The 26,424-nt window shown below is 49.5% G+C and overlaps 1 protein-coding gene across 5 annotated transcripts in view; it reads right to left on the bottom strand.

The window, feature by feature from the left end:
• EHMT1 (euchromatic histone lysine methyltransferase 1) overlaps positions 1-26,424 on the bottom strand; it is a 125,766-nt gene that overhangs the window by 13,155 nt on the left and 86,187 nt on the right. For all 5 annotated transcript variants that reach the window (XM_049632660.1, XM_049632658.1, XM_049632651.1 and 2 more), the window contains 7 exons: positions 26,203-26,376; positions 25,069-25,151; positions 23,385-23,491; positions 14,608-14,730; positions 8,039-8,140; positions 6,284-6,388; positions 312-466 (listed from right to left, as the gene is read on the bottom strand). In XM_049632660.1, coding sequence (XP_049488617.1) covers positions 312-466; positions 6,284-6,388; positions 8,039-8,140; positions 14,608-14,730; positions 23,385-23,491; positions 25,069-25,151; positions 26,203-26,376 — 849 coding nt within the window. The remainder of the gene's footprint in view (positions 1-311; positions 467-6,283; positions 6,389-8,038; positions 8,141-14,607; positions 14,731-23,384; positions 23,492-25,068; positions 25,152-26,202; positions 26,377-26,424) is intronic.

Raw genomic sequence — 26,424 nt, 5'->3', positions numbered from 1 at the left:
CTAGGACCCCAACTGCAGCCACGTGTGAGTGACATGGGGAACAGCTCTGGCGAGTGGCGAGCAGCAGCACCGGCACCTCCACCCCTCCTGAGCAGGGCCGGCCCGTCGCCCCAGACCGGAGGTGCCGGACAATTTGACCTAAGCATTTGGGGATTTTTCACAACGATCCTCCCTGAACCGGAAGGAACCATGCTGACTTCAATCGCAGACTGGGAGACTCACGCCTCTGCCCGCTTGGGGAAGGAGCTCCATTCGGAGGGCCTCGCCCACCCTGGGAGCCCTGCAGGGGCCACGGCAGCAGAGCCACTCACAGGACGCAGGCGTAGCGGTCCTCCCTGGCGGCGATGTGCAGGGGTGAGTCTCCGTGCACGTTCACGGCATGCAGGTCACACCTGGCGGCCAGCAGGATCTCCGCTATGTCCACGCAGCCAGAGAACGCAGCCCAGTGTAGACAGATGTTCTCCTCCTGCACAGACAGCGCAGCGCGCCAAGAGGAGGGCAGAGCACCCGTCTGAGTGCCGAGGGCACTTCCTTTTTTGTTTCATTTTTGTTATAAAAGTAATGCACAGTACTGAATATTTTGGAAATTGAATAAAAAAATCATCTGCAATAAGACCAACCTAAACACAACACATTATTAACATCACATTTGGGAGTACTGTGCTTTATCTAATTTTTAAAATTATATTCACTTTGGAATAGAAGTACAATCACAGGAGAGGACGATACTTGTGTAAGATTTGAGAAAGACAAAAGTAGACAAATTTGACCGCATTAAAATTTTACTTCCCGAAAACCTCTACAAAATAAAAATTTTAAATCAAATATGAGAAAAAACCATTTGTGCTGTACACAAGATATAAACGATTTTCAACGATCGCAGCAAGTTTCCTAGGGCACCACACCACAGTTCTGGAAACAAACGCGAGAGGGAGAAAACCGGAGAGCCCGTGCGGAACGTGGTACAGGGAGCGTGCGGCACCGCCGGGAGGGAGAGCGGCCTACCACAGGACAGCCCACGACGGCTAGCTGGCCACACTGGGGACAAGCTAGGCGGCCGCCCCGTGCTCACTGCGGGTGGCGAGGCGCACCCGCGGCCCTGACCGCCCTGCAGCCCGCTGAGCTCACGCGTCACAACTTATGGAGCCTCTCCTCTAGTGAACCTCTTCCTCGGGAACACAAGGAAGTGAAAGTCTGAGTCTTTTTCTTTCTCTGACTTGGACTCAGGGCTTAACCCTCAGAGGTGGCAGAAACATTTATTGCCCTGGAAGCGCTCTCTGCTCTCCCGGCAGAGTGTGCACCGCTCAAGGGTCCCCACCCCTGGGGGACCCCGAGGTTCTCACAGGAGCCACCACCAAAGTCAAGCCTGGCTGTTCACTCTGACACCGCCACAGGGGGCTCGGTGGCACCCAGGCAGAGCTCAGCACAGTGCCTGCCCCACTCGGCCCCGTGTCCGCCCTCACGGGGCCGACGTGCTGGCTACGTGACTCTGCACGCCCCATTCCTGGCCCTCTCCTGCCCAGGGGACCCTCTGTAACGCTCCTGTGCTCGCAGACAATCCCCACACTCTGAGTGCATCCAATGCTTTCAGCTCAATGAACTGCAGGAAACATAAAAGTAAAACAGAAACTGTGTGGTCCTCTCAGTTGGCAAATAGCTGCTGGCCCCAGGCACAGGCTTTTCTACGGACTCCTCCGTGGTATTTTGTGAAAAGCCGGGATTTGCCTGGGGCTTCCTTTCCTGGACGTTGTTCTGAGTCGCCTTCCTCCCCTCTGATCTTTCCATCTTCCACACATCTGCAAGCTCCAGAGCAAAATGTGATTTCCTTAGGGACCTCTTTTCTCATTCCTTCATCAGAAGGATCTATGATTTTATAACCAGAATTCCATGCTGAGACTGTCCCTCCCACCAAGGCTCCTCCTAGCATGGGACTATGCAGCCCAGACTCACAGAGGTCTGCCTGCTGTGTCACAACAGGCCCGACCCACGTATCTGAAGCGATAGGCGGCACTCTGTTTCTGGCAAAGACAGAGCCAGAGGGACCAGCTGGACTAACCCGCCCGCCTGAGAGAGCCAAACAATCAAAATGTGTGAAATACTGGTTTTCAGATGATGAAGGACTGTATCCCTGAGAAGGGGACAAAAAAGGTGGCCGGGGTTTGCACAGCAGGCTGTGCGGCTGGGAAAGAGGCCTCTGGAGATCTGGACATCCCCACCTTTGACCTCCAGAAGGACACACCACAAAGCCCAGGCACAGAGGGCTCAGTGCCAGTACCCACACAGGAGAGATGAGCAGCCCTGGGCTGAGATCTGCTTGAAGCCACCTAATAAACCTAGAAAGTAAAACCCAAAACAATCAGACCGTTTCCAAGTAACTACACTGCACACACAACAAGACTCAAGACATTTCCAGGAATAAAGAAATTCGCAGCAAGGTAAACTTCATCATGTCTGGCATCCAACCTAAGGTTACAAACAAAACTTTCAGAGCTGACAACTACAGTGTCTGACAGAAACATACTGGGGGAGATTAACAGCATCATAGGGTGTAAAAAGAAAAAAAAAAAAGATTACTGAGCTTGAAAACACAGCAAAATTGCAATAAAACCAGCGGAATGGCTTTAAAATCAGCCAAACTGCAATCCTGAGTGAAAAAATTATTTGGGAAAATGAAAAGACCATCGGTGAGCTGTGGAACAATGTCAAACCAGCTGATTAATCACAGAACGGGGGCCCTTATGAAGTGGGGGTGGGCAGAAAAATTACTGGAAGAAATACGGACTGAAAAATTTCTAAATCTGACAAAACTCTAACCTTACTAATCCAAGCTCACTATACCCTTACTGACCTTCCACGCACGAACACAAGTAACACAAGACACATCCTAATCCAACTGCCAAAATCTAGTGACAGAGAGAAAATTCTAAAAGCGGCCAAAAGAAAACAGATGTGCTGTACACCGAGGAGTAAGGACAAGGCACCCCGAGAGTCCCCTGTGGTAGACCCCTTGGCGAGGATGCAGGCAGTGTGAGGAAAGCATGGAGAGGAGCTGTGAACCACAGATCCACACCCAGCGAAACATCCCCCGAGTGAGGGCAGGAAAAGGGCTCTGCGGGCACTGGTGTCGGGCAGACCAGTGCCCAGGACAGTGAGTGAAGTGAGATGCACAGAAGAAAAATGACCCTGGATCGAAGGACCTAAGCAAACAAGCGGATCTTTGAGACTTTCTTCAGGACAGTGTTTCCCAAATATCTCTGACAGTCTCAACAAAGTACGTACTGTGGCATCAGTACAATGTCTGAGAGCAACTCAAGCATGAGGTTGGGAGAAAGGGGTACACTCGGGAGGATTCCTGTGCTATGCGTAATGTCTCGACGGGCCTCGTGGTGGCACTTTCTCAGCATTGGGAAAGCACGGCAATGGTGTGAGGACAGGCAGGTGTGGACCCCCGCACATGTGGACAAAAGGACAAAAGTCAATTCTGTGGAGAAAGGAGGACTTTCAGCTACACATCCACACACACACGCACATCCACACACAAAAACAGAACTCTGATTCACACCTCCTACCATCTATGAAAACGACCACCTGAAACTAAAAACTATTATAGGAAAACATGGGAGAAAGGGATCTGAGGTTAGGCAATGAACTCTTAATGAACTCTTAAAGAGAACACCAAAAACGTGACCTATAAACAGAAAATAATTGGGGCGCCTGGGTGGCTCAGTCAGTTGAGCGTCCGACTTTGGCTCAGGTCAAGATCTCACAGTTCGGGAGTTCGAGCCCCGCGTCGGGCTCTGTGCGGACAGCTCAGAGCCCGGAGCCTGCTTCGGATTCCGTGTCTCCCTCTCTCTCTGCCCCTCCCCTGCTCACGCTGTCTCTCTCTCCCTCGCTCTCAATAAATAAATAAAAATTTAAAAAAAAGAAAATAATTGATAAGCCGGACTTTATCAAAATTAAAAACCATCTGCTTACTTGTTAGGGTTTGTAAACCATCTGATACAGAGGACCTGTACACAAAATGTACTAAACCCTTCAAAACTGAAGGATACAACAATAAACATCCCACTAAAACATGGGCAACAGATGTGAGCAGACCCCTCCCAGAAGAGGACACAGACTGACCATGCTGAGGCCCGGGGAGGGGGAAGGAGCAGCTCTTGGACACTGGGAAGGGCGTGGCCATTCCAGAAGCTGGGCGGTGTCCTCACAGACGTGAGCACACACACATCACGGGACCCAGGTGTCACCTGAGGGAAATGACAGCATGTGGCCATGCAAATGTGTGGCCTGCCTGTGTGCGTGTTCACAGCGGCTCCACGTGTGAGAGCCAGACCCAGAAGACACAAATGTCCATGACCGGGTAAGGGACGAGTGAGCTGATCTGTCCACACGACGGAACACTGACCGCCAGACCAACGATGCCTGAGCAGCGTCCACACTGCAGGGATCTACCCACAGAACACCAAGCTCACAAAGAACCCCCACGGGACAGAAAGCGGTGCGGGCGGCTGGCTACAAAGCAGCAGGAGGAAACTGGGAAGGAGTGTCATGCACTGGTGTGGCTGTGGTGGACTCTGGGCTCACAAGCATCTATTTCAGGTGTACGTGTCACTGCACACCTGCCACAGTACAGTCTGCCGCTAGCGCGACGATGAAACTGTCAAGGTGAAACGTGGTTCCGTCGTCACGTGGCCCACAGACACGCAATCCGTCAATTGTTCTGACTCCTGAGGACCGCCAGCAGCACCAGCACTGACACCCGCTGGACTCTGTGAAGCCGTGTGCTGCCCACACACCCGCACCCCGACCCCAGACAGCTGCACGAGGGGCGCCATGCCCAAGGACACACGGCTGCAACTGCCCTAACCACGTCACAAAGCATCAGCAGGGCAGGTCGCGACTGCTCTCTGCTGCGGCCACAAGGGACCTCCCCACACCCCTTCCCTTTATCCTCACCTTCCAGTCCCCGGTCCCTTTCAGGCGGTGTCATCGTACCCACACCAGCTCTGAGGACACGAACAGAAACACCCCGCAGCCGAGCCACGCGCTGCAGGCCCAGATCCCGGCCTGTGTGCCACGTTTCTGGGCAGGGTGAGACCCGCTCACAGATGCAGGAAAGGGTCCCAATGCTGAGCAGCCACAATGAGAGACCAGGTGGTGCTCGCTGCTCCCACCCCTTCTTCAAGCGGGGGTCTAGAGAGCCCTGTCCCGCTCAGGGTTCAGAACCGGAAAAGGCCACCTGCCTCCCTACCTTGGACTCTCAGGCTCCACGCTGACTTGCACGCTACTGAACGGTGTGCTTGGAACAATCAACTCTTACTGCCAACCTGCTTTCTTATTTCATGATCAGTTTAATGAGTCTGTGGCTAGACTTTCTATTTATGGCTTTTGGTGACACTCTGTAACAGTGGACATAGCTCTGCAGGGCGCACTGCGTCTGTCTGTTCTGGGAACCCTGTCCCTCTGCCTTGCTCCAGAGCAGGTCCCCGGTGACCTTCCCAGAAATGCCCTTTTAAATTAACTGGAGTTGGGGCGCCTGGATGGCTCCGTCGGCTAAGCGTCCGACTTCGGCTCAGGTCATGATCTCGTGGTTCGTGGGTCTGAGCCCCACGTCAGGCTCTCTGCTGATAGCTCTCGGAGGCTGGAGCTGCTTCAGATTCTGTGTCTCCTCTCTCTCTCTGCTCCTCCCCCACTTGTGCGTGTGTGCCCTCTCTCTCTCTCTCTCAAATATAACTGAATAAACTTAAAAATACATTAATTAATTAATTAATTAATTAATCGGAGTTGCCTGCTGACACACAGGCTGCCAGGAGGTTACTCCCACAGGGACTGGTGAGTCTTCGGACCTTGGCCCCAAGCCCCCATTTTCTGAGACCAAACCTGTCCCACAAAACCAGCCTTCAATACCAGCACCTTAGCTCTCGTGGTCTGAGTGCATGGTGGCAACCACAGAATGAGCCGGCGCTCACACATCTACCTGCACAGGGATGGTGTGCACCCTGGGCTCCTCAATCCAGGTGCGCCTCTAAATAGGCAGGTACCACCCACAGGCAGGTCTCAGGAACCTCCGCCCCTCAATCTATACCCAGCAACTGGCCAACACACAAAACAACCTGAGGAAACCACAGTGGGTCCAGGGGCCACTGAAAACATGGAAAAAGAGGGCAGAGCCTTGGTCAGGTTTCCAAGAAAAAGAACCTTCAGCTGTCAGCTCTGCACGCCCTGGTCTCTCCATCCTCCTCCAGGACCTGCTTAGGACCAGCGAAACCCAGAGACTCACGTTGTCCCGGATGTTGATGTCAGACCCCTTGGACAGCAGCAGCTTCACGAGCTCCACATGCTTATACTCAGTGGCCCAAATCATGGGTGTCCAGCCGCCATCATCCTAATTTCAAAAAACAAACAAAACAAAACACAAAGCCCTACAATTCACCACAGCTCCCAGAGACAAGTTACATGAAGAGCAGTCTCACTGAGGACCTATAAGGCGGCCCCAAGAGGCGGGAGCCAGACCAAGTTCCCATTTTCTTGGTGAGGAAACCAAGGCTCCGGGTATAGCCCCAGACATCTCAGTGGGTGCAAGACGGAGCCAGAACCACCCAGTGTGACCCTCACAAACCTCTGCTCTGAGGGGGACAGATGGTTCTGCGGGACCTCGCCCCTCTCCAGCCTGGAGGACAGACACTGCCAGGACAATACCCCGCACACCTGAGTGCACCTGCCTGGATCCCTGGACCAGAAACACCGTCGACCAGACCGACCCTCAGAGACCAGAAGTCTGGTTGGTGGGAAGTGCTGGCCCTAGTGACACAGACCCCGAGGAGGAAGCAAGACCAGGCTGCCAAGAACCGCGGACGGAAAGCAATCCAAGCCCAGAGACTGACGGAGGCTGTGCGCAGTTCTGGCTTCCTCCTGAAGGGCAGACGGCAGAAAGTCTTCGCAGACTGACCCCATCTGTAGGGTCCACCGTGGTTCTGACCAGTCGGCTTTCTACCACTCCACCCACCCAGGCCTGTCTCTCCTTACTCAGTTGGTCATGGGTAGTTTTGTTTAAACCAGGAAAAGCAAGTCCTCAGGAAATGCGTATCACGCTGCCAACTCATGGTCTGGTGGCAGAAAGCTCAACCCTCCCCAGCACCTCCCAAACGACTCCCTGCACACCCCCAGCTGCCACATCTCTCTGGCAGATATGCAGCTTCCATGGCTGTAGCGAGGCCCTCCCTGCAGGCTGGCTGTGGGCACCGCCTGGGCACTGGGGACACTGCAGGGACAAGCTGGCCTCGTGGAGCCAGCCCAGCCCAGGAGAGGAAATGTTCAAAACCCAACCAAATGGGAGGCAGAAAATGAAACAGCGTAGGGGTCTAGCCCGTGGACCCTGTGAGAGCAGAGGTGGGCCGTGAGGCACATGGCAGGGAACCACATCTCTAGGCCACTGGGGAGGGTCTCTGTCAGGGTGGCTTGCAGAGAGCTGGGCTGGAGGCAACGACACTCCTAAAAGATGGGGCAGAGCCTGTGATGCCAAGACAGCCTTCCCAGAGCCCAGAGTCAAGTGGGAGGAGAGGGGTCTGGGCCCCAGCAAGTGGGAGGGAAGCTCCCTCAATGCTCTCCCGAGTCACTCACTCACTTGACACACATGGGACCTCCTCAGGCCAAGGACTACTCGTCACGCAAAGACCCTGCCCTGGAACCCTGAGAGCCACTAGGTGGGAAGATGGGCACGACGGGAGGGAGGGCACCCGGCATACAGGAGGTCAGGGACCCCACTCAGTGGTGACATGTTCACCCAGGCCAGGAGACTACGGTGGCCCAAGAGGTCACTGCGGGATGAGCTCTCAGAGTAAGCAGTGGGCGGCCTGGGGAGGCGGCAGCCAGGGTGAGTGAGGCCAGGCCTTCCGAGGCCTTGCAAGGGGGGCCACAGAAAACAGGCAGGGAGCCAGGACTGTTACAAAGGTCCTTTGTACAAAGGTCCCCCCAGACTGGGGTCTCTGGCCAACCAGCCAGGTAGAGTGTCGGTAAGTGGAGGACGTGGCTTTACCTGACAGTTGACGTCCATCTGTCCATTTGAAAGCAGATACTGAACCACATCATAGTGGCCTTTCTTGGCAGCAAGGTGCAAACAGGTGGAGCCCTCTGCGTCCTGCAACACAAACGCCATTTCGATCCAGAGAAATCACATGACTTACAGCGTGCCAGGCCCTGAGCGCATGGCCACAGCGAACCTTCGTTCCCCACGGGGGGGAGGTGCCGTCTAGAACGATAAGGAGCCCAGGCAGAGGAGGGTGGGGTTGTTTTCAGAGGTCGTACCACTGGGGTCCAGACCCCGAGCTTCTGACGCCGATGGGACGAGGCCTCAGGTGGCAAAGGGCCTTCCACTTGCAGACAGCCTGCAGGCACACATGTGAACCGCTGTCCCTCCCTTTCCTTCACGGTCTGACAGGCCGTGGCACGCCCCAGGCTTCTCCATGTGGCCAGGTGCGGTGACCTGTCCCTCTGTTCCAACAGGGCCCCTGGGACTGTTTCAAGCCACTGCACTCCTCACACGACCAGAGGGCCACAGTACCCATCAGGACCTCTACAAGAAATGGTTGCCACTGCACGTTTAAAGCAGTGCTAATGAGGCAGCAATCACTGTCTGTACGCCACAGGATTAAAGATAATAAATGGCAGGGAAGAGCAGGGGCTCGGAACAGGGGCAAAGCCTGCCCCGCAGCCCCACACACGTCCTGGTGGCTGACTGAGTGCGTTCTGTTTCCTGAGGCTGCTTGGGCACATCTCCCTGTTGGCTTTCAGCTCTGCTTGCTAGGCATGCTAAATATATCCCATTAATTGAACTACCTCGAAACAAAACAAAAGCCACCCACCACCGGAGAGGAGAGGTCGGACTCGGGAAGCTCCAGGAGAGACTCGGGGGTTCCGGGAGGGCTGGGGGACCATCCATGCCCCGTCTATACAGCCAGGCTCGGTGCCAACCTGAGGTAGCATCTTTCACAGATGGATCCCTCCTGTGCACGCACCTCAAGGACCCACGCGGACACACTCCCACCGTCTTCTCCTCACGGGCCCCTCTGCTTCTCTCCCCACCGGCTCCCATCTTTCTATTGACCATGTTTCCTTATTCCCTCTTTCTCTCCGTTTCTAACCCTAAGAGCAGTAATCCTACATTTTCACATACATATAATACACACTTCTTATCAAGACTGAAGTTAATCAGTAAACCCACTTTTCTCAAGAAAACCCACACAGTCCAATCCTGTGATTACTGGTGTTTAAAATTTTAATTGTATGATAAACACAAAAACGTATGGTTGTTGGCTTTAAAGGCTTGCCTTGTTCTCAAGTGTTCTGTTTGACTTTGTGCTCTTTAAAGATGCACTGAGATTGCAAAACCGTCCCCTGTTCACACATCCGGGGGGCGGGGGCACACGCCCAGCAACAGGGATGCAGGGGGAGCTGTGGCTCCTCTGGGCGGTCCAACCTTTGAGCACCACCACATCCGAGGGCTACACAACAGGGTCTCAGGCTTGTTTTCAAAAGGCTGAGCGCCTTCCGCGTGTTTGCTGGTTACTCAGACTTCCTCTTCTGAGGACTGCCGCTCATTCCTTGCCTGTTTTTCTTTTGGATTCTTTTATTTGTAGGACTTCCTTATAGTTTTGGATATGAATCCTTTGCCAGTGTGCTGCAAAATCTTCTGGGAGTGTGTAGCCTGCCTTTTGTGAACTTTGTGACATCCTGTTGATTAGAAATTCTTAATTCTAATGCACTTAACTTTACCGTTTTTGTACTTTTCTGTGTCTTAAGATACCTTTCCCTATGCTGCAATCACAAAGATAATCTTTTCTCTTATAGAAGTTTAAAAATTTTTCCTTTTGATTCTCACATTTACCATCTGCATGATCTACATTCTCCATCCTTTTTATTTCCAGCCGTGTCTCCAATAACGCAAGCACCCTGCAGCAGCACACAGCTGGTCCTGGTGTGTTCAGTCTTCACACGTGGTGTCACCACGGACAGGGACAGGGCTCCTTGTACCATTGGTGTTTACTCCTCTTCTCCTGCCTGTAGTTATACAAATACTGCTCAGGATCCCATCTTACCGCCTCTACTCGATTTTCGTAAATTGTCCTTAAAGCTGTTACTTCTTGTAAATTATTTTCTTTGTGCTTTCTCTGGGGATGACGATATTATTCTCTTTATCGGTCACCTTGGATTCATACCTACTGCCTCCCACAGCAGAAACGACAGCCTGACAACAGCAGGGCTCCATTCATGGCTCTTGCTTGGTGCTGTTGGTGGCATACATTTTACTTCTAAACTGGTATGAACTGCACCTTGTACAGATATTACTTCTGCTTTAAATAGTCTTTTATCTTCTAGAAATTAAAAAAAAAAATTAATGTTTATTTTAGAGAGAGAGAGAGAGAGAGAGAGAGAGCGCGCACAAGAGAGAGCGAGAGGGAGAGCGTGCGTGTATGCAAGCAGGGAAGGAGTAGAGAGAGGGAGACACAGAATCTGGAGCAGGCTCCAGGCTCCGAGTTGTCAGCACAGAGTCCAATGTAGGGCTCGAACCCACGAACCGCGAGATCACAACCCGAGTTGAAACTGGACGCTTAGCCGACTGAGCCACCCAGGCGCCCCTATCTTCTTGGAAATTTAGAGAAAACAACAGTCTTTCCCAGGGGCGGTTCCTGGGCTGACTCCCGGGCTTTCCTAACCCTATTTGGGCAAATGTACCAATAAATCCTATCAGCTTTTGTTCAACTGGGAATGTTTTATTACACAATTCGTTTGCAGGGAGACTTTTACTGGATGCAGTCTTCTGGACTGACAATTTTTTGAGCTTTCTACCCCATCGTTTCAGATGAGAAGTTGGTGGCTCGCTGTGACACTGCCCGCCTGCATGTAACGTGCTGTTCTTTAGCTGCTTGTAAGACCTTCTCCATTCTCAGTTGTCAACAGTTTTAACCACACTGTGCTTAGGTGAGGTAGTCTTTGAATTTACCCAGTCTGGGGTTTTTTCAGCTTCTTGGATCTGTAGATTGTTTTCTTACCAAATCTGGCAAGTTTATGACCATTTTTTTCCCAACATAATTTTTTTCTACCAGGTTCTCTCCTCTTTCTGGGACTCCAATTACATATCAGTTGGAAACTATCCTACAACCTCTTCTTCAGACTGAATAATTTCAATGATCAGTCTTCAACCTCAGTGACCACCTTCTTACACTACACCCAATCTATGGCTAAGCTCGTCTACGAGTCACCCACTTCAGATGCCTGCTCCCCTCAAGCCACAGATACTTCTCCAGTCCTTGTCTACAGGCTCTTGCTGCTTCTGTAAAGCCCTGAACACTAACCTCTTGCCTCTGCATTGGTGCTTAGCTTGGGCGCTGGCTCCTGTGAACCCATCAGAGAATGAGGTAAATGCGAGACTCACCCACCCATCATAACACAGAGGATTAATTATAGCTATCTACAGGGGCGCCTGGGTGGCTCAGTTGGTTAAGTGTCTGAGTCTTGATTTCAGCTCAGCTCATCATCTCACAGTTCATGTGTCCAAGCCCCACGTCAGGCTCTGCACTAACAGTGCAGAACCTGCTTGGGATTCTCTCTCTCTCTCTGCCTGTGCCTCACCACTCCCTCTCTCTCAAAATAAACAAACTTAAAAAAATTAAAAAATAATAAAAATAAAAATAATTTTTAAAAAATAGCTATCTATATTTATACAATAGTAGTTTCCAGATTGCAAAACCACCAAAAATAAAGCAAACGACTTTATAAACATAAGCTGGAACAAATATTCGTAACATATGAATAGCTATACACCAAAGTGTGCACTTTAAGACAAGTGAATTAAAATAGTAAAAAAATAAATTTCGTATATCAAACCATTTTCGTGTATCAAACTGTTAATTAATATTTTTCAAAAAAATCTCTAATAGTCGGCATTGGTAAGAGCAGACAGGAGCGAGTGCTCACATACTCTCGGTGCCCTTCAGAAAAAAATATAAAAAGCCTTAAAAATGATTATATATTTTGATCTAACAATTCCACACCCAGAAATATGTCCTAAAGAAACCAAACATGTACCAAAACTTAGCTAAGAAAACGTTTTACTGAAGCACTGTGTATAATGGAAATTCAAAACTAAATATTAGGCAATAAGTAAATCTGACTAAAAACGATACCATTACGTTACATCATGAAATACAATGACAATATAATATGAAATACAATGCAGCCACTTAAAATAATGTGATAAGATAATATTTAATGACAGAAAAATAGTGATATTTGATGGAAAAAGGAAGCTGATAAATTACTATCAACAGTGTAAGTTTTTTGTTGGAAAATTGTGTGACACTGTGAAAGACCATGAGATCGTTTTTATAGTTTTATCGTGGCTCTAAACAAATACATGTGTAGGTACACAACATAAAACTTGTCATTTTAGTCACCTTAAAGTGTACGAGTCAGTGGTAGCGTGCCACCGTGGGTGCGGACTCTGGAAGGAAGCGTGGGGTCCACTAAGAAGGGACGCCCGCCCCGCCCCGCCCCGCCCCGCCCCACCCCACCCCTGGCCCCGCCCCCAGTATCCTTTAACTTACTTCCAGCGTCTAGATTTGATGATCCTGGGTCCTCACAGGAGTGGATCCTACAGGATGAGGGCTGCTCTCACTCAGCACGACGCTGGTGCTGGGACTTCCTTCCCATTCGCAGCTGAGCGAACCCCCACGATGCACACAGACCACTTTTCACTAACCTGTCCCCCTGCAGGGGGACACCTTGGCTGTTTCCACCTTCTCGCTTTGTGAACAATGCTGCTGAGAACATGGGGGAGCAAACACTGATTCATGCACCTGCTTTCAGTTTCTTGACTGGAAAAGCTGGATCACATGGTAATTCTACGTTTAAGTTTTTGAGGATCCGCCACAGTTCTCCACTCAGCTGCACGATTTTACGTTCCTGCCAGCAGTGCACGAGGGCTCCAGTTTCTCCGCAACCTTGCCAGCACTTATTTTCCGTGTTTAGATAATAGCTGCCCGAAGGGGGTGAGGTGACTCACTGTGGTTTTGATTTGCATTTCCCCGATGACTGGTGATGCTGAATATCTTGTTGTGTGCTAACTGGCCATTTATAGAGCTTCTTTGGAGGAACGCCTATTCAAACTCCTTGCCCATCTTTGAACTGGGTTGGACTTTTGTTATTGGGTGGTAGGAGTTCTTTATATATTCTGCATAGGAATCCCCTATCAAGATTTATGACTATTTTTACCATCCCGTGAGTTGTCTCTTCACACTTTGGGATAGTATCCTTTGACAAACAAAATTTTCAATTTTGATGAAGTTTATCTATTTTAATTTTATTGTCTGTGCTTTTGGTGTCACATACAAGGAATCATTGCCATATCCAATGAATGTTGAGAAGATTTTCCTCTATCTTTTCTTCTAAGACATTTATGGTTTAAGCTCTTACATTTAGATCTTTGATCCATTTTGAGTTAATATCTGAAAACAGTCTAAAGTAAGGGCCCAACTGCATTCCTTTGCATGTGGAGATTCCCTTTTCCTGGCACCATTTGTTAAAAAGATGGCCCTTTCCTCCCACTGAGTGGTCTTGGCCCCCTCCTAAAAATCACTTTATCCATTTGAGGGTTCGTTTCTGGGCCATTCTGTCTTCACACCAGCACTGCGCTCTGTTGATTACGGTAGCTCTGTAGTAGGTTTTGAAGTCAGGAAGTGTGGGGCCTCCAGCTTTGTTCTTTTGCAGGGTTGTTTTGGCTGTTCAGGGTCCCTTGAGATCCGTAGGAGTTTCAGGACGTGCTTTTCTATTTCTGTGAGAAACTCGTTGGGATTCTGACAGGGATTGCGCTGGATCTGTGGTTCACTCTGGGCGGTACTGGCATTGTGACAATATTCACTCGTCCAACCCATGAACGCAGGACATGTTCCCGTGTTCTTAAGTCAATTCTTTAATCTCTCTCAGCAATGTTTTGTGGTTTTCAGTCTATAAGTCTTTCGTGTCCTTGGTTAAGTTTATTCCTAGTATTTTACTCTTTTTGATGCTGTTATAAATGGAATTGTTTTCTTAATTTCCTTGTTGGATAACTCATCTCAAGTGTATAAAAATATAACTGATGTTTCTGTATTAACTTTGTATCTTATAACTTCTCTGAATGCGTTTGTTAGTTCTAGATTTTGGATGGGATTTTAGGGTTTTCTACATATAAAATCACACCATTTACGAACAGAGATCATTTTACTTGTTCTTCCCAATTTGTATGCTCTTTTGGAGTGGGGTGTCTAACTGCTCTAAGTTAAAGTCAGAAGAGGAAAAGCGCACAAAATGAAGGAGGGAGAGACTGGGCACGGCAGACTCCTTACTAGTTGCTGCGACTATCGCCAGGCACAGCACACCCAGTGCTCACTAGTATTCTCCCAAATAGACCCGTGACCACGCAAGGAGAGCAGACAACTGCTTCTGGACTACCAGGTGGACATCTGCCGGCTGCCAATTCCTGAAGCTGCTCCAACGAGGAACCGGCCCCGGCTTAGCTTTATGAGAAATTTCGACACAAAACTGGAAGGGGATTCAGACCAGGTAGCGTACCTTCGGGTCCACGAGGGCGCCGGCCTTGATGAGGTACTTCACTGCGTCCAAATGGTTGTTTTCTGCCGCCTCCATCAATGGGGTCCTCTGGTCTTCTGAGCAGGTGTCAATGTTTGCGCCCGCCTGGTGACACAGGACAGTTCAGGTGTGGGGGAGCCGCCACGGTAGCCCCCACCTGGCTCACATTCAGACACTTCAGACACTTGCAAGTGCTAAGACCTCGGGAGCTACGTTAAAAAATCATTTCTAATGACCAACTATAACTGAGTCTTCAGAACCGAATTCAAAGACATGATTGTTCTATTATTGCCAAATCTTTAGTTCAAGAAGAGCATTTTCAGGGCCCCTGGGTGGCTCAGTCGGTTGTCTCTGACTTCAGTTCAGGACACGATCTCATGGTTCATGGGTTTGAGGCCCAAGTTGGGCTCTGTGCTGACAGCTCAGAGCCTGGAGCCTGCCTCGGATTCTGTGTCTCCCTCTCTCCCCTGCTCGTGCTCTGTCTCTCTCTCTCTCTCTCACACACAAATAAACATTTAAAAATTTAAAAAAAGAGCATTTTCATTTCCAACCAATTTGATAGAAAATGTTTAAAGCACGTTAGTGACAATACCTTTAGAAATTAAAAAGAAGTGAAAACCTTCTAAAGTAGGCAAAGAAGGGATGTGGAAGGGACCGCTCAGTGGGGCTGGGCCAGGAGGCAGGCCGTCACCTGGCCTACAATGACCAAAGGACACTCTGGTTCAGTGACCTCTTTCTCTGGCTGTTTTAATGCTTCCCAAACAAAATAAGCAGAACCAAAACTGATCTCCAGTAGTATGTATTCTGAAGCAATTTCTAATTCTCCCAATAGAGCATGTACTTGGAAAACTAATGAGCTAGCAAGTACACATAGATAAACTTCAGTCTGTGTGAAACTTAAGCCCCCAACTTTAAAATAGGTCGTGTGCTAGAAGCAAATCAGCTATCTCACAACTGAAACCTTTCTTCCCCATAGGGGAAAAACCTCCACCTTCTTAAACTGACATACCAAAAGCTAGTATTTAGTTTATAAAATAAATACTTATTAGGAGAAGGCTAAGAATAGTATTGTTTTTGCTGTTAGCAATTAAAAACAAAAATAACAAAATGAGTGGGGCGCCTGGGTGGCTCAGTCAGTTAAGTGCTCGACTTCAGCTCAGGTCATGTCTCACAGTTTGTGAGTTTGGGGCCTGTGTCGAGCTCTGTGCTGACAGCTCAGAGCCTGGAACCTGCTTCACATTCTGTGTCTCCCTCTCTCTCTGCCCCTTCCCCACTCCCGTTCTGTCTCTCTCTTTCAAAAATAAACATTAGAAAAAAATTTTTTAAAAATGAGTTAAGAAATTTTTAAATAGACCCAGAGTGTTGCACAGGGAAACCAGCGAGCTGAGGTGACTCAGGGAGCCTCGAAGGAGACTTCTGCCAAATTCCAGAGGGCAGGATGGGGCTGTTGGCCACAAGCAGAGTTGAAAGTCAGGGATCAGAGGACCAGGCCCTCCCTGAGATTTCAGGGGCAGGTCTGAGGACTCACAACTAGTTCCCGGCACGATTGAGCGAAAGGAGGAGCAAAAAGTGACCAAGCCCACACACAAGCACACAGACCCTCACTGGAACACACAATCCAGAACCGACACCACGCCAGTCAGCCCAGAAAAAAGTGATCATCACCAGGAAAAGGTAGGGAAGACCGCGAGACAAAGGGAGGAGACAGAGAAAAGAGAGTCAAACCAGGAGATCCCCACGTGACTGACGGGATTCCCCCAGAGAGAATGGTGAGAACAGGGAAGCAGGTCCCCAGGGAAAAGCTCCAGTCCATCCAGCAGGACGGACTTAGTTTAAGCTCCAGGCCAGACACACCAAGTCCAGGCAGATCCCAACCCCCACCCCTCTTCCCCAAAAGGCCCCTGTGAGAGCGTGCAGAATGTGCAAGATCCTGTGTGGGTGTGTGCATGGCACACCCCCATGGCAGTCCCTAGGCTCAGGGGTCAGTGCAACAGGTGTGGCTCTGTCCTTCCCCTCCGGGCTCTGTGACTGTTAGAACACCCACCTTTCTGTGTTAGAAGACACCTCATAGGCTCATGGCAGTAACACTAACACATGAAGGACAGGGCGACAGGCACCCAGAGCTGGGGAGCAGATGGAGGTGGCCTGTCAATGGGGACACACACACCTGGACCCAGGACAGGGCAGCTGCTATGAGTGCCCAGTGGCAGGGGTGCCCACACTACGGACGTCCCCAGTGCTGGCACTGGAGCTCTCTGTCTGCGCCCAGCACAGCCGCCCCGAACACACAGCCCCCGAGCTTGGGAGGTGCAGCTGAGGCCGGAGGGGCACACATTTCCTTTCGTTTAACTTTGTCATTTACATTCAAACAGCCACACGTGGCAAGGCATGCCACACTGCAGAGAACCGGGGCCCAAATGAAATAACTGCTGCTCCCAGTGAGACCCGAGGATGAAAATTAAACAGATGGGAAGGTATCAAAACCACTCTTCAAAGGCGCTCCTGGCTGGGAGAGGACACTTCTCAGACCCCGGCAGGACAGCAGCCCAGGAGAGACGGCGGTGGCTTTAGTGCTGCTCTGGGGCTGGAGAGAGGGAGCAGAGCCAGAGCCTGCCCGGTGGACACGGTGGGGTGGGAGACACCCCACAAAAGCGGAGTCTCCAGGGAACAACACTCTTGGACTTAGGGCAAACTAGAAAAGCCCGCCTCATATCTTTCCTGGGGAATCTCAAGAAAAGCTCAGGTTCTAAAGGAAGAAAAATACACAAAATCACAGGCTCCCAAGCTCAGAGGGTGAGCAGCCTGGGCCAGTGAATTAAACATCAGGCTAAGAATCCAGGCAGCTGGAGCCAAGCCCTACGCATCAGGTCAGCCCAGAAGGCCACAGAAAACAACACTAAAAAGGGCTGGTTTTCCACAATAAGTAACATTTTATTTTGCAACAGTTTAAGACCCACAAGAAGCTGCAGACCAGCACAGAGCTCCTGCCCCCACTTGCTTTCCCAGGATGGCACCTCACACGAGGGCAGCAGAGGCAGGCCCAGGGACCAGAGCTCAGGCACACTTCCTCCCTCAGTGGTCACGGGCACAAGGCAGGCTTCTGCCCTTGGACTGAAAGGCAGACACAGAAGAATCCCCACTGTGGGACTCCATGAGCACAAAGCTGAGAGGCAAACACGGGTAAGCCACATGGTTTGCGGGTGCTTGCAAGGTGGTCAAACCAGAGAAGTGCAGAGATGGGGGCTGTCACCATCAGAGCCTGGAGAGCCAGCCCCTCTGGCGGGGGGTAGGCTCTGTTGTGTCCTGACCTGGGGTGAGGTTGGAGCCATTTACGATTATTTATTAACAGGATGCTTATACCGTAAGGACTTTTATTTTTTTTAATTTTCAAATGTTTATTTTTGAGACAGAGAGAGACAGATCGTGAGTAGGGGAGGGGCAGAGAAAGAAGGAGACACAGAATCCCAAGGAGGCTCCAGACTCCGAGCTGTCAGCACAGAACCCGATGCGGGGCTCAAAGTCACAAACTGTGAGATCGTGACCTGAGCGAAGTCGGGCAGTTAACTGACTATGCCACCCAGGCACCCCTACCTTAAGGACCTTTCTGTATGCACCACACATACACGCATTCACACACACACTCTTCAACATAAAAAAAAAAAAAAAAAAAAAAAAAAAAAAAAAAAGGGCCAGGGGCGCCTGGGAGGCTCAGTTGGTTGAGTATCAAACTCTTGATTTTGGCTTAGGTCATGATCTCAAGGTTTGTGAGTTCGAGCCCCAAATCGGGCTCTGCACTGACAGCACGGAGCCTGCCTGGGATTCTCTCTATCCATCTCTGCCCCTCCACGCTTGTGCGTGCTCTCTCTCTCTCTCTCAAAATAAACGAATAAACATTAAAAACGAGAAAAAGATTTCTTTAAAAAAAAATTAAAAAAAAAAAAAAAAAAAAAGGCCAAAGAGAAAACAAGTCCTTTAAAAGGAACGACAAGCTAATTTCTTAAAAAGCAAGCATGGAAACTAGAAGACGGTGGAATCATTCCTTAAACAAAGCAAGAGAAATGAACCAGCAACCTAGAATTCCAAATCCAGGGTAACGTCTCCCAAGAAGCCCTCCATACCAGTCTCTGAGAGTGAGGAGAAGCCTGGGTGGCCCCCTCACTCAACCTCATGCAGCAAACAGGCCCATTGGGGTGACCTGCCCCCACCTCCTGCTTCATCCCTGTCCTACAACAGTCCCACACTGTACTGGGCCTCCAGGCCACCCTCAGAGAAGCATAAGCCACACCCTCTGTGACTCCACAGGACAAGGATGAGAGGACATCCGGTTGGAGTACTGACTCCCAGCCCTCTCCCTCAGAGCACCAGCATCCGAAGTCACTGCCTCAATAGCCATGCCAGCTGCCCTTGACCTCTCTCCAACAGGCTTGTCCTCTGTCAGATTAGCCACTTACCACTGTCACTGCCAAGAACCAACCCTTGTGACCACTTTGGGAGGCCACCTCGGCTGTCCCCAAGTCCTACCAGGCTTCTCTTGAACTTGCACCCGAGGCCTCCACAGGTCTCCCCGCCGGAGCTCAGCAGGCCAGCGCACCTTCCCTCCCTCGCTCCCCGGCACCTGCAGCTCCCTCTTCTCGCCTGTCTCAAGACCAAGGACACAACACTTGCACACCAGATCACAGAGCGACCTCTGGAGGCGACAAAGAGGAGTATGTAGCCTCCAAGTGAGTGAAGAGAAAGGAAATGAGAAAATTAAAACAAATATCAACCCAAAAGACAACAACAAAGGAAATTTAAACAGAAATATTTGAGGGTGCCTGGGTGGCTCAGTCAGCTAAGCGTCCAACTCCTGATTTCAGCTAAGGTCATGATCTCACGGTTTGTGAATTCGAGCTCCAAGTCAGGCTGTCAGCACAGAGGGATTCACTACTTGGGATTCTCTCTGCCCCTCCCTGGCTCACTCGCTCGCTCGCTCTCTCTCTCAAAAAAGAAAAAATAAATAAATGTTTAAAATTAAATGAATGAATGAATGAATGAATGCCAGAAATTACAGTAAGTATTAGCTAGACCAAAAGTTCCTATTAAAATACGAAGACTCTCACCACTGTTATTCAACACAGTGTTGGAAGTCCTACCCTCAGCAATCAGATAACACAAAGAAATAAAAAGCATCCAAATCAGCAAGGAGGAGGTCAAACTTTCACTCTTCACAGATGACACAATACTGTATGTGGAAAACCCAAAAGATTCCACAAAAACAACAACAACAACAACAACAACAACAACACTAAAACTGATCCATGAATTCAGCAAAGCCACAGGATATAAAATCAATGCACAGAAATCAGCTGCATTTCTATACACCAATAAAGAAATAGCAAAAGGGAAATTAAGGAATCAATCCCATTTACAACTGCATCAAAAACTATAAAATACGTAGGAATAAACTTAACCAAAAAGGTGAAAAGTCTATACACTAAATGCTATAGAAAGCTTATGGAAGAATAAAGACACAGAACAATGGAAAATATTCCATGCTCCTGGATTAGAAGACCAAGTATTGTTAAAGTGTCGATACTACCCAAAGCAATCTACATATTCGGTGCAATCCCTATCAAAATAACACCAGCATTCTTCACAGAGCCAGAACAAACAATTCTAAAATTTGTACGGAACCAGAAAAGACCCCAAATTAGCCAAAGCAATCCTGAAAAAGAAAACCGAAGCTGGAGGCATCACAATCCTGGACTTCAAGACGTATCACAAAGCTGTAATCATCAAGACAGTATGGTACTGGCACAACAACAGACACTCAGATCAATGGAACAGAACAGAGAACCCAGAAATGGACCCACAAATGTATGGCCAACTAATCCTGGACGAAGCAGGAATAAAGATAGTCTCCTCAGCAAGTGGTGCTCGGAAAACTGGACACCAAAACGCAGAAAAATGAACCTGAACCACTTTCTTACACCAGACACAAAAATAAACTCAAAATGGATGAAAGACCTAAACATAAGACAGGAAGCCATCAAAATCCTCGAGGAGAAAGCAGGCAAAAGCCTCTTCGACCTCACCCACAGCAACTTCTTACTCAACACATCTCCAGAGACAAGGGAAACAAAAGCAAAAAGGGAACTATTGGGGCCTCATCAAAATAAAATGCTTTTGCACAGCAAAGAAAACAATCAGCAAAACTAAAAGGCAACCAATGGAATGGGAGAAGATATTTGCAAATGACATATCAGATAAACGATTAGTATCCAAAATCTATAAGAAAACTTATCAAACTTAACACCTGAAAACCAAACAATCCAGTGAAAAAATGAGAAAAAGAACAGACATTTTTCCAAAGAAGACATCCAGGTGACTAACAGACACATGAAAAAGATGCTCAACATCTCTCATCATCAGGGAAATAAAAATTAAAACCACAACGAGGTACCACCTCACACCTGTCAGAATGGCTAACATTAACACCTCAGGCAACAACAGATGTTGGCGAGGACACAGAGAAAGAGGAACCCTTTTGCACTGCGGGTGGGAATGCAAACTGGTGCAGCCATTCTGGAAAACAGTCTGGAGGTTCCTCAAAAAACTAAAAATAGAACTACCCTACGACCCAGCAATTGCACGACTAGGTATTTACCCAAGGGATACAAGTATGCTGTTTCGAAGGGGCACATGCACCCCCATGTTTATATGTTTACAGCAGCACTATCAACAACAGCCAAAGTATGGAAAGAGCCCCATGTCCATCAACAGATGAATGGAATAAGAAAATATGGTGTATATATATACAATGGAGTATTACTCAGTAACCAAAAAGAATGAAATCTTGCCACTTGCAACCACACGGATGGAACTAGAGGGTATTATATTATGCTAAGCGAAAATCAGAGAAAGAGAAATATCATATGACTTCACTCATATGTGGAAGATGAACATATGGGAAGGGAAGCAAAAATAATATAAAAGGGGGGGCAAAACATAAGAGACTCTTAAATACAAAGAACAAACTGAGGGTTGCTGGAGGGGTTGTGGGTAGGGGGTGGGCTAAATGAGCAAGGGGCATTAAGGACACTTGTTGCGATGAGCACTGGGTGTTATACATAGGGGACGAACCACTGGATTCTACTCCTGAAATCATTATTGCACTATATGCCAACTAACTTGGATGTAAATTAAAAAAATAGTAAATAATAATAAAATAAAATAAAATACCAAGATCATCACACTGAGTTTTTAACAGATCTACCAACATGCTACTTAACAAGATACAAAAAAACAGAGGCTCTTTGGCAAGCCACAAAGCTGGGAAGGGTCTGCAAGAACATTTTCAGGCATTAGGAATCTACCCCAACAGGTATATCTACTGTAAGATACAAGTGCAAACACCAACGGAGTCGTGTCCTGCCCCACCCATGGCTGTCACTTCCATGGGCTCTGGCCAGAACCACCAGGGAACATCCCAGGTGCCCTGGCCGCCAGCACCTCCGGCTCCCACAGAGACATACATGCTCAGGAGACAACCTGTACGTGTGTTCCTCCTGAGACGGCAGCGTCTGCGGGGCACCCGACAGTGACAGGGCAGGGATCCCCCACCAGCATGTTATCACATTAGATATAAGCAAACAGGAATCGGGCATTTGAGGAAAACCTTTCAAAAATAAAGACCAAATGAACAGAGCAGCATAAAACTTCAAAATTCTCATAATATCTTCAAAGAAACAAGGGAAGAACAGAGGTACAAAAAAGGAACTCACAGGGTGCCAGAAAGATCTCAAGATGGGCCTGTACAGATTAAAACTCCCCAGAGGAGCTGGAGGGTGAGGTGGAGAACACTGCCAGCAAGTGGAAGCGAAAATGAAGGAATGGTGCATGGCAGGAAAGGAAGACCAGAGAATTAGTCCATAAGGCCTAATGTGTAAACAGGGGCTGCAGGGGGCACCACTGGGCATGCAGACGGGAAGACAGCACCCAGAAACCCCAGAACAAGGGACAGGAACGTATGACGTACTAAATGCCCCAAAGGAGTCAAAAGACTGCTGTGTCACAGTGAAATTTCAGACCAGTGGGTTAAAGAAAATTTTCTGAAGCTTCCGGAGATAAAGGATCAGACTGAAAATGTGGTCTCCAGGAGACAGGGAACCAATACAGGGTCAGAAAGGGGGTGTCCCAGAGAAACAAAGCATGGGAGCACGCAACGGGCTTCCTGGTGACATGGAGACAAGGTGCAGTCTGTTGAGAGGGTTAGGAATGAATCAGCAGGAGGCCGAGAGACAACAGAAACACAAAACGATTACCGCTCTCGGACGTGACGTGGCCAGCTCTGAAGGTACTGGCGTGACCACCCAACACAAGATCTCCCCACTCATCTCAGCAACACAGGGACATGACCAAATGAGGAGGACTGGGGGAGGGAGGTGCGCGTGCCTGGGCCAAGCCTTCCCACACTCCAAAGTCAGTAATTAATATTAAAAACTGGCTGCAAAATGGAAACGAAAATAACAAATCAAGAAACAGCTGTACAGCAGCACGTTATTTTCAAACCCAGTGGTAAACGCCAGAGAAACAGCTTCAAGACTGCCAGCAGGGCCAGGGCGTGCCGGGACTGGAGGGACAGAAACACTGGTTTTCTGTTTAGACCATTCAGTGCTGTTTGACTTCCCAGCTCTCACAACTATGAATCTTGCGCAATTTCACTTGACAGAGGCAAGACAGAGCGTGTGGAAGGCTCTGCGGAGAGCCGTGCGTCCGACCTGGATCAGCATGTGGCAGATGTCCACGTGGCCGGCCTCGGCGGCAGCGTGCAACGGGGACCGCTTGTTCTGGTGCTCCATCTTAAAGTTGGGATCGATTCCATCCACTGTGAACACACAGGTTTCACCGGTTATTTCGGGTGCAGCCCCTGGCTCCCAGCACTTCAGGATGCTCATAAAGGCTGGCAAAGATACATGTAGACAACCACCAACGGCCAGCATCGCACGATACCATCCCGTGTCTAGCTAAGGGCAAAGCCAGGCTCCAATTTCACTGCAAGACTCAAAAGAGAGTATGCTAGTTTCACACAAAATTCAACAGGTGGGTCTGTGGTTGGGAGTCACCTAACGTTATAAATCCCTGCCCTCGCTGCTCCTAACCCAGAGGGGCTCCCTTGTGTGTTTTCAAGCACTCTTGCGCTCGGCCTCCCCTGGGCCCGGGCACCTGCTGAGCGCAAGGGCGGCAGGCCCACTGGGCAGCCTCAGACACATGTGGCTTGGTGCGCACAGTGTCAGCAGGCCCGAAACGGACACTTGGCCAACAGACCAACCAAAGAGCAGCCAAGCAACATCAGCACCCCATCAAGCCTAGAAAGAAAACGATTAAAACCCCCACTTGGGGGCGCCCGGGAGGCTCAGTCGGTTGAGTGTCTGACTTCGGCTCAGGTCACGATCTCACGGTTTGTGAGTTCGAGCCCCACTTCGGGCTCTGTGCTGACAGCTTGGAGCCTGAAGCCTGCTTCAGATTCTGTGTCTCCCCCTCTCTCTGCCCCTCCCCCACTCACACTCTGTGTCTCTCTCCTTCAAAAATAAATAAACATTACAAAAAAAATTTTTTAAACCCACTTTGGTCAACATTAAATAACTTACATTTTTAGCACAAACTGTTAAGTTTCTTTTTTTGACTGTCAAGTAAAGGGATTTTTTAAATCCCTTTTGAACCCAGAGGAACCAACTCTTGAGCCGTGAGCTCAGAATCAAATTACTGCCCCTTCCTTGGCCAGAGACAGAACTGCGAAGGGTCTCGAAGCATCAACCGTAAGATATCAACCATAAGGTGCATCAACCGTAAGATGTATGTGCAGACATCACTGTCAGTGGTCTTGCTCTGCCCACAGCTGGCTTACACCAGCACAGGCCTGGCACCCGCCTTCCTGCCGTCAGCGCACAGCCGGCCCTAGCTCACTCATCTTGCTTTTTCTGATTCTACATCTCCTCTTGATTTAATTATATGCCTAATTCTTTTTTTAGATGAGAAATTCACAGGAAATATTTCTACTACTATGAATAACAGGATACGAATGTCATGAACAAGAACTGAAATGAGGGGCGCCTGGGTGGCTCAGTCGGTTAAGCGTCCGACTTCGGCTCAGGTCATGATCTCACGGTTCGTGAGTTCGAGCCCCGTGTGGGGCTCTGGGCTGACAGCTCAGAGCCTGGAGCCTGCTTGGGATGCTGTGTCTCCCTCTGTCTGCCCCTCCCCTGCTTGCACTCTGTCTCTCGCATTGTCTCAAAAATAAGTAAACATTTAAAAAAAAAAAAAAACTGAAATGAGAGAAATGAGAGACAGATAAAGAGAAACAAAGTAAGACCCTCCTCCTGAGAAGAGGTACCAGCAAACTGCCACCTGCTCCTGGGGCCACCAGGACAGGCACCAGCCCCAGCTCAGGTGCAGGCCACTTACCCAGCATGAGCAGCACTTTCTGCAGCTCCCCTTGCCTGGCGGAGAAATATAGCTGCTTCGGATGGAAGCGAAGCTTCTTGGGTCTGCGGGGAAAGTGTGGGACAGCTGTGACCCCCAGGCGACCCCACCCTGGCTCCTGGCCCACCTGCTGCCACACACACACATGCATAGGAAGCTGCAGGATGGGAAGACCTGGATGACGTCCACCTGCTGATGCCCCAGGGTCAAGGGCACCAAACTCACCAGGCTCAGGCATCTCCCAGTAAAAACAACAAAAATGAGCAACTATCTTCTTCATCCACATCACACCTGGCCCAGCCTGCCCCCTTCAGCAGTACAAAGTCTGGGCCTGGTGAGTGGGGCAGGGGAACACAACAGTCACCAGAACACCAGGGCCACAGACGAGGGCTAGACACTAACAAAGCTGAAGTTACGGGGGACCTGGCGATGTGTCCCAACACCTGAGCTTTCCTCAAAGCAAGAGTAACGAGATGCATGCCCTTTCCAGCACAGGCACGCTTCCCCAGGGGAGGACACCTGCTTGGTTCCTAGGTCACAGACTCAGGGTGCTCCTACAGGGCTGTGCTGTCTGGGAGTTGATCTGTAAGCCTGAATGACCACTTGATTCAACCCTTCATTTCACAGATGAGGAACCAGTCAAGTGGAATTTGCTCCAATGTCCCGAGGTCAATGCCAAGGGTTAACAACATCCAGGGGAAACATTTGTAAAAGCCTCACCACGACTGTCCTCACTTACGACTTTAAGGATGTCACCTTTTGCTCTTAGTATATTGAACAGCTTGCAATAATTTCCTGAAACAGTATAAAAATATGTGAATTGTCCTGATGAACACCATCAATCAAAAAGCTGATCGATGTTACCAGGGCCTCCTTGGGAATGCCCGATGACCCCATGGGGATGCCCTGTGACCCTCAGATGGTACCCTACTGGATGCAGACACCTAGGAAGTGCAGCCACGGCAGTACTGGAAGCAGTGGGGGATTTAAAGATGTGCGCGCAAATGGCCCAGTGGCTGACACAGAGGGAAGAAAATCTGTAGAAAGGAGCGTCCAGATGTGCAGATGTCAGTGGGTCAGGCCCTGAGCCATCTGAAAATACAAACTGATTCTTACTTTTCCGAGTCTAGAGCGATCAGAGCACTTTCCAAGGTCTCCTTCCCTGGTCCCTGGGAAAGGCCGGGGGCCGGCTTCACCAGCCCCGCAGGCCCTGTGGGGTCGAAGCCCTCGGCTGCCTGGGGGGCCGTACTCTGTGGCTTGCCGTCCTCCAAGAGCGATGGTCCAGCAGTGCTTCGAGGGTAGGAAACAGACAACATGCTGAATGTTAGACATGTGAAA

This window comes from Panthera uncia, chromosome D4, assembly GCF_023721935.1.
Source record: "Panthera uncia isolate 11264 chromosome D4, Puncia_PCG_1.0, whole genome shotgun sequence".
Lineage (NCBI taxonomy): Eukaryota > Metazoa > Chordata > Mammalia > Carnivora > Felidae > Panthera > Panthera uncia.
This window is presented reverse-complemented; position numbering and strand designations above follow the sequence as displayed.